This window comes from Amia ocellicauda, chromosome 13 (assembly GCF_036373705.1).
Source record: "Amia ocellicauda isolate fAmiCal2 chromosome 13, fAmiCal2.hap1, whole genome shotgun sequence".
Taxonomy (NCBI): domain Eukaryota; kingdom Metazoa; phylum Chordata; class Actinopteri; order Amiiformes; family Amiidae; genus Amia; species Amia ocellicauda.
In genome coordinates this window covers 33,555,969-33,570,861 of record NC_089862.1, presented here as the reverse complement: position 1 = coordinate 33,570,861, position 14,893 = coordinate 33,555,969, and the positions used below count along the sequence as shown (strand labels likewise).

Below are 14,893 nucleotides of genomic sequence, written 5' to 3'. Positions count from 1 at the left end.
GTTAAGGGACAAACCCAGGCCACCTGGAAGAGAGTCTACACTTCTATATCCAATTCCAGATGTGTCGACTGAAACCCAGTCCTTGACAGTGGTTAACGAGATCCCAGTTACAATGCAGCCCAGTATTTCATCAGGGTACTGGTCACCTGCTGCTGCAGTTGACTATGTCCTCTCAACCACCTTGCACTCAACATTTCCAAACATCTCCGGGCCCTTAGGGCCACTGCCAGAGGCTCGGAGTCAAGCTGAGATTGATGACAAGTTCTTCTCGCACACCAGTTAACAATGGCCTGCCAAGCTGCCCTGACCTTAGCTATGTGGGGACCTGATGCAAGTCTTCAAAATCATAAAGGGCATCGACCACATCAAACCAGAGGAGCTTTTCCAGATCAGCAGGGACACACGCACCACGGGGACACAAATGGAAATTGGGCTTCAAGGCATTCAAGACAGAAAACAGGAGACACTTCTTCACACAGAGAGGCGTCACAATCTGAACAAACTCCCCAGCGATGTGGCTGAAGAGACAATTTGGGAACATTCAAAAACAGACTGGATAGGATCCTTGGATCACTTAGTTATTAATGGACACCAAACGAGCACAATGGGGCTATAGGCCTCCTCTGGATTGTAAATGTTCTTATGTTCTTCTTATGTTCTTACTTTATCCAAATGACCAAAACCTATTGTCATCTTCTCTCTGGAATGTTGAATGTTAACTTGCAAACAAATGTTTTCCTGGCATCAGATCTTTTAAAATTTAACCTCAGTTTCTCCATGGCTTGTCTTGGTGGTTTCCCTTAATGCACGCAAAGTTCTGAAGGAAAATAATGATGCTGTAAACCCAGGTATCAAGTTATAAAAATTTAACAAACGTTTCAGTATCCATGCAATTCTTTAATTTGCATTAAATGAACTGAAAGCCAGAACACTTATATTTTTGTTTCTTTTGTATTTGCAGCTAAGTATTTAGCCATCCCTGTCTATAAAAAGTGTCAGATGTTCGGTATCTTCTGTGAGAGGTGTGTTTGTCCAGCGCAGTCTTGGTAACAGGCCGCCAGGCAGCAACGCTATTGAAGTCAGATGGTACGGCCATTTGTCAAGTTAATTGGCAGAGTGGTGACTCGCTGTGCTTGGCGACATCATCACTCCTCCAGCAAGTGATTCCTGAGGCTCGTTGTTTTTAATAGCTCGTCCTAAAGCAGGGTTGTTTTCTTTTCGTAAGAATGTCTGATTTCAATTACTTCACTCGCGTGGGGGTATGGTCATTGATTATTCCTATTAGTCTGCTGTCACTAATGTTTTATTTTAGGAAATGAATCTACTTCCATTATTATTGTGGATGTCTCAAGGCTAGAGTCCAGTAATGAAAAACATTATTTTGCTTTGCTGAATTATTTATTCTTCTTTGTACACAATGTTGTTCAGAGATGGTTTGTTTTACAATATATTATTGACCGATAAGAAAACAAGCTCACAAGTTTGTTATTAGATCAGTTGTTATTTAACCGAAGATATTAAACAGAATCATTCGATGACCATATTTTGCCAAATATGGGAAAGCACAAACTGGTCTGAAGGTTATCCACGTTGACACCTTTTGTGGTCTGAAGATTCGCAATTAAATCCGATGGAAAATGTAATCCTACAGTACTATCATGAGCAGATATTTATTTATATGGATTTACGTAATCGTCAGGCGAGTGGGCGCTCAGCAGAACCCCATCATTGGAGCAGTGAAGGACACTTCTTTTAGCAAGCAAATTTGGCAAGTAGGCAGGAAATACCCTGTTCTCTTTTGACACTTTGCCTGGCATCCTGTCCTAAAAACAGCACTGACTCGCTCGCCTCATATCGGGCAGGTTCCTAGGATTCCTGTGGTACATTTTCCAGTTGTGACCTTCCCACAATTCCTCCTGTTCTATCAAGGGAATCTAAAGGAATCTTTGATCCGGTAATGGGTCTCTCTTCTAGGGTTTCTGTAAACCACTCTGCTTCCCACTTCAGAGCGCCTTGCCTTGCTGACTCGTTGATGCATTCATTGAATTCCTCGATGATGGAAGTGATCAATTAGTGTGTGGCCGGGCCGTGCATTCTCTGTCAGCCCCTGTTAAATTATAACAAGACCTTGGAAACTTGGGTTATCATTCACTTTCGCAACAATTCTTCCAGACCGTTTTGGGACTTTTCCAAAATACAGCAGTAGTAACACCCTCATGTCTCGTTGAAAAGTATTTTTATACTCTCGCTTGCTATGCATTCTCTCTCTCGATGGATGGATGGAGTGTATATTCCTAAATTTGAATTCAGGCTCCGGTCCCTGGGGGTTGAGGAAGCTTCATTCCATCTTGGGTAAGGCGGCTGAAGTTAAGTCGGCCATGTTGGTAGAGGCTCTTAAGGGTGTAATTGATTGTTGTGGGCTTAATGGGATGATTGGAGCCACTTGGTCACACTCACTTAAAAGCACAAAAAGGGAAAAGAGAGAAGGGAGATCAAAAGAAAATGGATAAGGACTGGGTGAGTTGAGAGAGAAAAAGGTTGTTGTTTCTTTCTTTCTTTCTTTCTTCAGGGTAAACGGGACTAGCTGTCCTTGGTGAGTTAGCTGATCTTCGTATCATTGAGGGCTGGAAGACGAGTTTTTGTTTTGTTTGAAACTGTATCATAAAAACACGCCACAGCATTTCGCCCAATACATGTGTGTGTCTCTGGGGTAGAAGACACAAGTAAGAGGCTGGAAAAGCAATCAGCTACAGGTTTAGTCAGTACATGGAAGCAGATCTGTCATAATATATATAATAATATATATAATATAATTGCCTAAGGTCTACGTGGTGACGTGGTTATGCTTTCCGTGCTTGGATTGACGGCGAGTCGCCTGTATCGCATGGTTTCTCTGCGGATGTGTCCCGGCTCTTTTGTTGTCTGTTTGCAGAGCGTGGCTCCAGCAATTACAACACACATATTGCACTGATAAGACTGTTGGAGCAGGCTGAGCTTCTCACTGCTCTTCTGTGGATTAGACGTATAGAGTTTCTCCTTCCCTTATGATCTGATATTGCTGAACTGTCAGAGCGGGTTGAGTGTCTCCCTGCTCCCCATTTGTTGGATGTATTGAGTGCTGTCCAATCCATTGTTACGTGTGTTGCAGCCTAATTTGTCCTTGCGTGTTGAGTTTTAATCGCTCTGTTGCCGGCTGGACACTGACCTGTTCTCTGTCTACAACCCAAAGTTATCTCAAATGAAGAATTGGAAGGGGCAATCTGTGGTGTCTTTTTGCAAAGAGGGGGCATCTCTCCAGTGTGCCGTACACTTGGCCTGAAGTCGTGGGTGGGCAGAGTGACTGACTTCACAATGGGGACCAGTGTGTGTTTCCATGGGGAAAGGTCATCCCAACACCCTCCTGGGGAACCATTTAGAAATTGAAAGATAAACAAGGGGGGGGTACTTTCAAAACCTTTCACTCCAGCACAGAATTTTGCTCAATTTTTAACTTACCCTCGAAACCCCCAGAGACAAATGGCTGAATAATGAAACAAATACAAGTAAAAACAGGGCTCAGGGTGTCAGTGTTCAAACCCCACAGGTCAGAGAGGTGGGACTTTTGCATTTGTTGTCAATTGTTTGTTTAAAATCTTCTAACTATGATTAATTATAAAAACCTGCTGCAATGCCAGTCCATCACACTTTATGATTGACAGATGACTGCAGCACAGAACTGATCCAGATACGTGGGACTGGACAGATAAGCATGTCATGTTGACATCTTATTACGAATGGCAGAGCCGGCTGTTAATGGTTCAAGACATGATTACTAAGAGATGATGAGTGGAAAGGAATGTCAATTATCTGTACTTGTTTGCTTAATGCAGGACTCTTTGGCCAATCTCCCTCCTTCTGTGTGTCTATGGTTACACAACCTCTAGTATAAAGCGGAATTTGCATTTTATACACGTGGAAAAGAGGAAAATCAGGACAAAAATCTAAAATTTTCCGGATGCTCCTTTTCCATTATGGTGATATTCAGAACAGGCATCTTAAAACAACTGCCTATTACTTGTGTTCGAATGTTTCCCCCAAATATGAAATGCTACTGCCTCATCTTCGCGGTGTGTGTCCTGGGAGTTGAGTCGCATTAGCTGATTAGAGTCCTGGTTATTGGTTTCCAGGTGATCAATCAAGTGAGAAAACAAATCTCATCGGCCATGGCTCACTCCTCGTTCACTGCAAAGCGTCACATTAATTTCAGGCTGAGCTCGGACTGAAGGAAGTGCATTGTGTGCCGTGGTTTCAAACAAGAGAAAACATTTGCAGCTGGAAGGTAGCTATTTATATCTCTTGAGTGTGAGTGCGTGCCTCCAGGACACAACTTGCCAAGATTATTCCAAGAAATATGTTGAGCTAACCTTGGGGCTGGCACCTTATCCCGACTACTCTGTGTCTTAAGATGTAGAGAGCTGAAAAAGAAATGTCCAAAAAAAGAAATTCCAGTTTTTTTTTCTTTTTTTTGTTTGGGGGGGGGGGGGGAAAGACACAAAACAAACATGAAACGAGGCTGTACTTAGTCTCAAGACAAGCTCGCATTCCTGGAGAATTACACACACATCTAATTTCACAAATAAGCGAATCCGTTCAAAACAGACTATTAGACTTAAAAGGCATGCCAGTTTAACTTAATAAATGTGTTTTGTTTGTTTTGTTGTTTAACATTAAATGTTGAGGTCTAACACACTTTTCATGTATTTGTAATTCTTCTTGAAATAACACTTTGTGGAATTCGCTGTTTGAGAAATTAAACCTGTGGGAACATTGTCAACGCACTGTTAAGGAGACAGTATCCTTTAATTAAGCAGTAGATTTCCTTTATTTAGTTTGGATTAATAAAGGTTCAAAGTCATCTGGGTGTTTTTTCAATCCTTTCCCAGCACCATCGAGGGAAGAAGTCAATCAGTTGGTCTCTGTACTTCAGAAGGTAACATCCAATATATGTGCAGCTCATTGCGATTGCAGGTGAAGTGTTTTTTTAATAATGACAGGCAGACCGTCACGGAGTGACAGTTGTGATGGATCCACAATGTCACGGCAGCACTGCTGGGCAAACGCTGTGAACGCAAAGCAGGTGAGCTAACGTGGGGCTTAATCTTCGCATTTAAATGCAGATCACAGCCCTGGGATCACCTTCACAGGGTGGCTTGGTGGAGATCTCCAGCTACTCTACAGCACTTAAAGGATTCATTTCTCCCATCGCATTATTTTCTGTCTTTTGTCAGCTTGTCTTTCAGAGCGCTTCGTCTTTCTCTCCCTCGGACATTTTTATTGATTTGCAAATATTCCTCTGCAAGGCCTGAGGTGTGTTAATATCTCCGTGCAGCTACTGCCGTGTGGTAGTTAAGTGTTTCATTTGCATCCGTCTCCGAATACAGATGTCGAGATGCCAAATGGTTTTCACTCTTTCTGCAGAGCCAGCGGCACAACTGTGTGAATCCACAGGAACCCATACTGTTGTGTTATATTTTTGAGGTGTAGCTCCATACCAAACGCCTTGCTGTTGAATTATGACTAATATCACCCAAACTATAATTATGCGTTTTCTAATTGTGGTGTATCGAGGTGTTCAGTGTGTTGTTCGGGAACTGAGACAGCAGGCGTCTGTTTTCACCTGGTTCAGGTGATGACAAACCGAATCAAAGCTTGGCACGGATAAGACTTCCGCCCGACACCTGGTTGTGTTCTGGGATGATTGTAGGTGTTTTATGGGCTCGGTTATGTGCTTTTGTCGTGCACATTTTTAGCTCAACGGGCTCAACCGTGCCACTCACATGTATCAATTAGAGGCTTTGACCCACATCCCTTACACACTGCTGAGAGAGAGAGTCATAAAAGGAGCTGACACTAATTAAAAATGAAGGGAGAGAATTGTGAAGCACTATAAAACCCTATCAGAGCTCCGCAAGTAACAAAGGGACCGACTGCGCGGTCAAGTGGGTCTGGAATTCTCCGCTTATGAGTTAATAACATAATTCTTCTGCTAGGCTTTCATGCGTCCATCTTGTTTGGTCCTTTTCATTTGCTGGATGTTTGTGATTTTCTTTTGATCAGTTTTAGTTTTTTAATTTCTGCAGTAGGCAGGCATTGTAGTGGACCGATTGAGTTGTCATGCGTTATGGCGTTATAGCCACACAAGCCAATTTGCTACAAACATGAGTGGGTCTGCAATACAATGAATTGTTTGTGCACATCACATGAAAAGACAAAACAACTCGACCTTCATCTTCAGCATGCCTTCAGTGCAACATTCAAAATATGTGGAGATGAAAGGATACTGTCTCATTAAACAGGTGGCAGTTTAGACAAGCTGCAAGGTTTGGCTTTCTTGTGGATGTAAAGCATTAATTGAGCCATCAGATACACATACTCCAGCCATCAACAATGAACAACATGTCAGACAATCCACTCCACGCATGGCATTTTGGTACAGCAATTAAAATACCAGCGTATTCGATGCTGAACTCAGCAGCTATCGGTCCCGTCAAAAGTAACCAACCAATTCGTAAAGGGAATTTGATGTCTACATCTGTCTCTTCTGGTTTTCCTAACTCTGCATCTCTTTCACAGTTTGTACCGATTCATCACAACGACGTCGGAGAGAAAAGTCAAAATGAGGTGCACTGTAAATCTGAGCTACGCTTCTCTTTTTGATCAGTGATTTCACAAAGACAGAGGGTTCCTGTCTTGAGCTTGTCGTTGGCGTCCGACTGGCACGCCACTGAGGTAATGAGTTCCTCTCGGGCTTTGCCTGTCACCCCGGCTCTAGTGTGCGATGTCATTACCAGGGCTGCTCTCTCCGTGAACGGTGAGAGATGGCTGAAGTGTCTGTTCAGCTGTCTTGAAGTTACAAGCTCATCTGACAGACATGTAGGCTAATTAAGTGCAGTTAGGGCACCAGCACCACAGCTATGTGTAAATGTTGTTCTCTCTCTCTTGCTCTCTAACATATATGCATATGTGTTTATATATGAATTACATGCGGATATGCATGCACACACACGCGCACACAGATGTGTTTCAGTTTTATTGTGGGAGAAAAAAGAAAATGCGAATTGAAATGAACCCTAGTTGTGGGCAGTCATTAGCATGCAAGCTGTGTTGACTAGCACTGGGAAAAAAAGCGGTTGAGGTGAAAGCGATGATCGGGAAAAAAAAAGCAACAGGAACCTCCGTCACTGTGCTTACTGATTCAGAACCCAGATGATTGATTACCTCTGACAGGACCACGACTACAAGGTCATTTTCCTCACAGAACCCGGCAGCCAAACAAATAAGCAGAATATTTATCTGCGGCTTATTAAAACCGAGACGTGCGAGATGGAGACGGATGGAACTCGGGTGGGAACACGGCAAAGCGCATTCAGAATTGCGACCAAAATGCATTTGCGATGACATGAGCGATCGCAGCGCAGACGAGGCATTCTCCGTTAGTAAAGGCTCATACGTGGCTAATGCAGCATGCAGTGTTATTTATTGAAATGTATGCACAGGCCCCAGTGTCCCGCCCGGCCGCAGCGCCGGTTCATAACGAGCAACAGCTGTGATGTGCAGCAGCCATGCGAAGTATTCAACACTTGCCAGAGCGCTGTGAATATCCGGCGGGGCGGGGCAGGGCGGGGTGGGACAGGGGGGGGGTATTTATATATCTCTCGACATCACAAACAAATTATGTACACATAAAGTAAAGTGCATTCTTCTTTGCCCAAGGACAGAAATATCCCTAATCCTCCAGGAAGATGACAAAGGAGCATGGAAACTGTGAGTGAATTTAATTTCCTGGGAAGGACTCTATAACTGATTTTACTGGGGATCCATTTCCTCAAAAGCGTGCGTGCCACTTTCACATGTGTCAGACTACACTGGCGTTCAAAAGGGAAGTACTGGCCACCTGTCTGCCGCCCCAGAACAAGGAGGATTTAAACATGTGTTGCTACTTATTGGTGTCCCTCTAATTTCATATTTCGACTCGTGCGACTTTAGTTGTTACAATGCAAGTGTTCCTGCACAGAAGCAAAAATCAACCCGTGACTGATGTTCATCCAAAATCCCTAACCATAGCTGACCAACACCAACACAAGCTGAGCGTGCATTGATGTTTGAATGGGCTCTGTAATTAAAGGAGTACTTTTTCCACTCAGTAATCCATTTTAGTAGTGTCTAATTGTTTTTAAAAACGTTTCAATCAAGCAGGCATTCTTGGGAGATATCTTGGGCATCATATCGGAGTTACTCAAGGTACACAGATACCTCCATAAGCTGTGAATGTTTTTTAAGGCGAGTTGAAAGGTTGTCTGTGAAAGCCTGTGTGTTATGTCTGCAGTGCGTGAGAGACAGGGTTGTAGGTCAGTGTGGGTGTCGGTGCCAGAGCCCCTGTTTCTTTGGGTTTGTTGCCTGTGTGTCAAAGCGTCTACAAGGTGTAAAAGCCCCCACTAGGCCCTGTAAAGCCCCAGCACCAGCAGTACTCACGTTGGCAGTGGCCCCAGGATCGTCGGGCCCATCCCCAGCAGCAGTCTATCCTAGCTCCGTAGCGGCAGAGCCCATTGGACGAGGCCATCTGCCTGGGCCACCTATCGGGGAGAGAGAGAGAGAGAACTTGTTTTACTACAAGTTTTGGGAAAGATTCACTCAATTGATCTCATTCCCTTTCCAAAAGAGACCTCAACGCCTTTCTCGTGGCACAGAGGACATCCCCGGCACCTACAAACGATGCCCACATTTTGAAAATGCTCCGGATGTTGCTTTTTCCTAATCGGGTGGTCTTCACTCATCCATCTGGTCAGGGCTTGGCGTTTCAGAGGTCAAAATATGTTGCGTCTCCATCTGAAACCATGGTTGTCCCAGTCTCCTCAGTACACAGTACGTTTGAAAGTGATTTTTGATCCACACGCTTCCCATGAACACCTCGAACAATCCTATCAAATCCACCTCTTTGTTACTATAACTGTTTTTTTCTGCTCAAGGCTCCTGCGTACATTTCTCCTCAATTTGACACGCTATGATTAGTTTTTTGCCATCGAGAGCAGGGCAGAACCACGCCAACACAAAACTCAAGTGCCCCTCATGAGTGCCAGGGGTCACCCTAATTATCTTGTGTCTTGGGGTATACGTCAAATAAATGGACTGTAGTCGTGATTTATGAGCTTATTTCAGGCAATTTGTATTTTTTTGTTCCTTGCCCTTTTGATTTAATGAACTCCCCCCTCCCATGAGCCTCCTGTTTCAGATGATGATAATGTCTTTGTTCAATGGACCGCTGGTGAAAGGTGAGTCATTAGAAATCTCACATTAGAAAAATGATAAACTGGGCTCCCCATAGAGGCTCATCGGGTGAACGATGATCTCCTCGATGCGGGTTGAGCCCCCAGTCACCCCACAGATCGACGCTGACAACCCGCTGATCCTCCACTCGGCTGTGACCTGCCGCCTTCGGTCATTACTACTGGGCAGAGCTGCCGATGTCAGCAGGAGCTGTGGTTGTTCCATGGAGGGGAAACTGGGATTGATTTGCCTAAATGAGAAGATGAGGCATCAAATGCACAAGCTTGCCTTTCACTGGGTGATCAAATCAAATGCCTTATTCTCCCACTTCTCACCCGGGAGAAAAATCTTCAATGTAATAACTGGAGTGCTGCAGACAGGAAAGAAACTCGTTTGACTATTATATTAATAAATCCCTTTTCCTACTTGCTCCCCCCCGTAATACAGCTCTTTATGGAGGCTGAAACAAAACATAAGTCTGCATGCTGGTATTTGGCAGATCTATGAATGTAAATTCAACAAATCCCGCAGCCCACAGTCTGTCCATCTTCAGTGTACTTTAACTGTCTCTGTTCTATGGTTCCTGTGAATCAGACCTATATAAGCTTACAAAGAGACTAAGTTTTGTAAAGGTCTGTACAATGTTTATTTAACATTGCATAGTTTTAAGAAGATAAAAAGAATTAGAAGGTTTTCATCCAAAAGTGGTAATAAACCAACACGCAAAATGACTGTTATCCCTAGTTATCACACCCATATCTAAATACAGCTCTGGAAAAAATTAAGAGACCACTTAACATTGATTTCTGAACTTGGAGTGGTCTCTTATTTTTTTCCAGAGCTGTATTAAACAAGGCTTGTGTATTTGTGTATATTCTGCTCACACACAGACCGTTCCGGTGTCTTTGAATGCTGTTTTCCAAAGAACAGAAATGCTAATGCAGACGATCCCTCCCTCTCTCTGCGGTTTTGAGAGCTGATTGAAAAACCCTGACTGGCAAATTACACAGAAACCGTATCTGTGCTGGCAGCCTGGAGGCGCATCCAGACAATAGTGTTGATGTGAGAAGCGCAGCTCTTGGCTGCTGCACAGGAGACGATCTTGACCACATGTGGAGATGAACCAGGAGGTTTAATTAAAGCTAGCAAGGTTCGTTTCGATGGTTGTCCACGATTAAGACATGCTGGTCACCCACAGGTAGCCTAGAGAATAAATCCGAGACGTGTGCACAGTAAACAACTGGGTGCCGAACATCAGCAAAGAAGAAACATTATAATAATCATCTTATCACTAAAAGTGTCAATGATCATTCAGAGTTCATGGCTCCTCCAGCTCATAAAGCAGACAGTCTTGCAGTATAGGTATGAGCTTGCCAAATGTAATCTAAACGTAATTGCTTTGCCTTCAGCCAATTTGATATAAAGCTACGAGACACTCCAATCTCGCATTTCAAGATGAGTGATGCAAATGTATTTTGAGAGCTTCTAAAAAAGAAAAACATAAAAAAACAGGAATAGTCTAGAAGATTTGCATGTAACCTTTGGCAAGATCCAGATAGGTGTCAGAGCAGGAGAGAATAGGAAATGAGACCCGTGCCATACGCTGTGCGCTGAGAGTGACCGCTCCCTTTGCCAGACCAGCCCAGCTGCCTTAACAAATGTTTTCTTCTCACCAGCGTGGAAAAGGCAACCAAACCGCACGGCAAACACTGAAAATCAAATCAATCCGGACGGATGTGGAGGCTGACATCCAGCCAGGAGGCAGTTTGAACTTTCTGACAAAATCATTCATAAAGAAGACACACTTCTGCCTCAAGAATTCAAACTATTATACCTGTAGACATTGTTAGATGTACATGTTTATTTAAACAACTAATGATGCCAAATAAAGGGCACACTTTTTGGATATAAGGTCATCATTTGTATTAGCTACTGATGATGTCTTTTGATTTAAAGAGCCAACAGACACCCAACCTGATGCTGAAGGTTTATTCAGAGGAAAACAGTTTCTTCTTTAGATTGTTAGTTGTGTAATATTTCCAGTTCATTATGATGAATGCTGTCCTGTTTACCTGACCTTTCCGTTCGGTTTCTTACTGTTAAATATGTGGAGCAGCGCCATCTCTCACCTCCTCCAGTCGGATCTCATCCATTATTCATCTGTGACTGTGCGAGCAATCGGCCTATCTGTGTTGGTGGCTTTCACTCAATGCCAAACTTCGGCCGGGTTGCAGTGAGAGGAAAGGCTAATGATCTCAACTCGCCTGTTCTCCCTCAAAATACCTTTGTGACAGTTCAGCCCGGTTCACCCACGAACAACACCGCCCTGCCCCCTTCTCCCTCTATCTGGTCTGAATCAAAGAAGCCCTTTCTGCATCGAGATACTATGCTTTGAAGGTCTAAATGCACATGCAATAGGCCGAATGAATGCATGATTGCTCTAGGTTTGGACAGTTCTCAGAGCTTGTATGGTTCTCAAAGGTAATGCTGGTAATTTCTTTAAACAACCAATTTGTCATGCAATGGAAACCGAGACATGATTGGGAACTGTACATTTCAGGCTGAAAACACACAAAAACATTTTGCTGAACCAACCTCAGACACTGGACGTGATTCACAACTAAACCTAACCCTGGGGTTAACGAATGCATCTCCCACAATTAACAGTGTCTCGATCAGGGCTATATAACCTGGGGCGTGGGCTCAGATCTCCCCCAGAGACTCTGGTCAAGCGTTCAACAGCAGAGATCCTCACCCAGACCCCAATTATAGAATCCAAGAAGCCAATTATATAAATGGGCACCCGTGTGAATAATTCATATTGGTTGCAGATCTCATTGAGGTGTTCAGGCAGGTATTGAACAGTCAGTCTGCATGTAAAAGCCAGAGAGAGGTTGTACAGGAACACTTGTTTGCACTGACATTTTCTGAAATGCATTCAGGAGACTAACCAACAATTCACAGACGTGACTGATTACTGCAGCCCACCAGCTCTGAGACATTATGCAATGTTGATTAAGCAAAGTGTATTTTCCCTCAAATTGATTAGCAAAAGCAGTCTGTTATTTATGGTTCTAGCTTTTAATTGATGATGATTAAATATCCCTAGATCTCTTGCACCGAGGATATCCACATACTTGGTAGAATATTTATAAAATGTTCTGTATCCTGGATTTTTATACCTGCTCTCTAGCGCCCCCATTGCTTTACATCACAGGGAGGGAAAGCAACATCTCTACAGTTTATTCCAATAATTTAAATATAGCGTAATTGCGCATTAACCAGTATATTTTATTATTATTAATTGTAATGTGATTATGTATTCAGTGAAGTTAAGGAATGCAAATATACATCAGTTCGTTATTTTGATCAAACATAATTCTCAAATATACTAATATTTTTGGTTCTGGTACACGTCCAACTTGCAACCAGCTACGCGCCTGCAGGGACCGTCCAGCAGCCCGGAGTGAGACCTCAACCAACATGATGCAACGACCTGCAAGGGCTTCAGGAGTCTCCTTGGGTTTCAGTTAAAAATACACAGAAGCAGGCAAGCTAATAATAATAATAAATCAAAACACATTTAGAGTTCGATGCCATATAATTAAAAGAATAATGTCCCAACTACAATGAGACGTGGTTTGGTGATGTTGCGCTAATGGATAATTAAAGTGTTAATTGGGCAGGGGGAATGGGAGTTTGGCACCAGCTGGCGCATTCCTGGCTGCTCCTGCTCTGAAACACGTCTCTCCCGGTCGAGTCTGGACTTGAACTGCGAGCCCGTGTGGAGGCTGTCACTTCACTGCAGTTTAGCGCAGAAACTACGGCGTCTGGTCTTCAGGACCCCCGTGAGGGCAGGCAGGAGCTGGTGTGTGTGTTTCAGCCACCAGAAACGCCGCTGAAAAGATGCATTGATTGATTGATTGATTTACAGGTGCTGAACACCCCTACCTCACATAAATCGAGTAGTTCACAACTAGGGGTCTCCTGCCCAGGTACTGTTTATTCTGGAATGTAAACCTGGCTAATATGTTGCGAAAAGTGACTTCATCATCATCATCATCATCATCGTCGTCATACACAGACGACCTGCTGACCTGATCGGTATTGATCCTCAGGCTATGCGCAAAAGCAACACATTATCAAACCATTATGAATGATGTGTATTTGACATCCAGGCTCTACACAACATAGTCCCAGCCGTGAAGACAACCCCTGCGGTGTTGCTCGCCCCTTACTATCAGCCGCAGTTGCGTTAATAACATAAAAGTATTTGTATGAATGAGTTAAACAAACCGCTAATTACACAACCAGCCGCTACAACAATGACCCGCGATGCGCAAAACATCACTGCGTGTCTCCAGAGCGAAAACAGACGCAAAATCACCTTTTCTACTTGTTACAATGAAACACCGCCACCAACTTGTCTGCAGTTTGGCAATGTAGTCCGACACCCCCAGCACCACACAGACACACAGTTGCACACCTAGTCTCTTCTCTGCCTGCTGGAGAGTGGTTATGTTTGAGATGCGAATAAATAAATACCAGTGCAAATAACTGGTGCTTAGTGCTGGGAGCCGGAGACTGAAGGAGGGAGCTCACCTGCCGTCAAAGTCCCCGCTCGCCCCCAGGCACACGCTGGACAGCAACACCAACTTTGTCCATAAGTCCATGACTGGGGCTTCTCTGTGATCGGCTGTCCCCTTTAAAATCCCACGGTCCTGTGTCTCTGGACGCCAGAAAGCGGCGGCTAAATCAGGTTTGGCGACACTTTCCCAGTCCCGGTTTGTGAGAGGCTCCGGCGCGGCGGTGCGACTCTGCGCTGCTCCCGGGGTTTATGGGCGTGAAAGCGGCGGCGCAGTAACGTGTCCGAGGTGCTGAAGAGCCGCGCAACCCGGGGGACTGACCGGCCCGATGCGTGAGGAGCCCAGTGCACTCTGCCGGCGCTCCGGAGTCCCGCAGCTCCCCTCTCTCTTTCACTGTGTCCTCCCCCTCTCCCTCCACCCCTCCCTCTCTCTCTCTCTCTCTCTCTCTCTCTCTCTCTGCTGAGGACTTTGCAACCCGTTCATTCCCTCTAGACTTATTTTTTCAGTGTTACTATTTTAATGCCTCTTTCCTCTTTAGAACATATTTTTCACTCTCTCTTTCACTTGTTCCACTTTCTCCCTCCAGAGTGAACTGGATAACAATGCCAATTAAGTCTGCTTATTTGGGAAATATCAATCAATCCAGAATGATGGATTTGGCATCTGAAGTCTGTCCTGCACTTTTGCTTTGCAGACTCCCCGCTGTGAACAGCTCTGGGTCCCATTATAAGAAGGAGACCCTTCAAAGACCATCTCAAATAAGACCCTAACACTCAATTCAACAAACAAAGCTCTCCACAGGATCAGCAGACACCCATCTCATGACGCACCTGATTGCAAACACACCAGAGCAGACCCCCAAGTGCCATCCAAACCAATCAGTCTTTGACTAAAGTAACTTAAAATACAGTGGTAAGTGTGTGTCAGTGACAAAGCATTATAGATCTGTATTTGGTTCATATCTCACAAACAGGAGACTTTTATATTAAGCTAGTCACAATAAA

General features: G+C 44.1%; 1 protein-coding gene across 2 annotated transcripts in view; it reads right to left on the bottom strand.

The window, feature by feature from the left end:
• The window catches only part of npnta (nephronectin a), a 49,497-nt gene extending 35,239 nt beyond the window's left edge, over positions 1 to 14,258 (bottom strand). Inside the window, exons 1-3 of one of the 2 annotated variants that reach the window (XM_066720659.1) lie at positions 13,906 to 14,258; positions 8,512 to 8,612; positions 4,404 to 4,454 (exon numbers count right to left, since the gene is read on the bottom strand). In XM_066720659.1, the coding sequence (XP_066576756.1) occupies positions 4,404 to 4,454; positions 8,512 to 8,612; positions 13,906 to 13,976 (223 nt within the window). In that variant the 5' untranslated portion in view covers positions 13,977 to 14,258. The remainder of the gene's footprint in view (positions 1 to 4,403; positions 4,455 to 8,511; positions 8,613 to 13,905) is intronic. The other variant, XM_066720660.1, reaches the window with a different exon arrangement.
• Between the last annotated feature and the right edge of the window lie 635 nt (positions 14,259 to 14,893).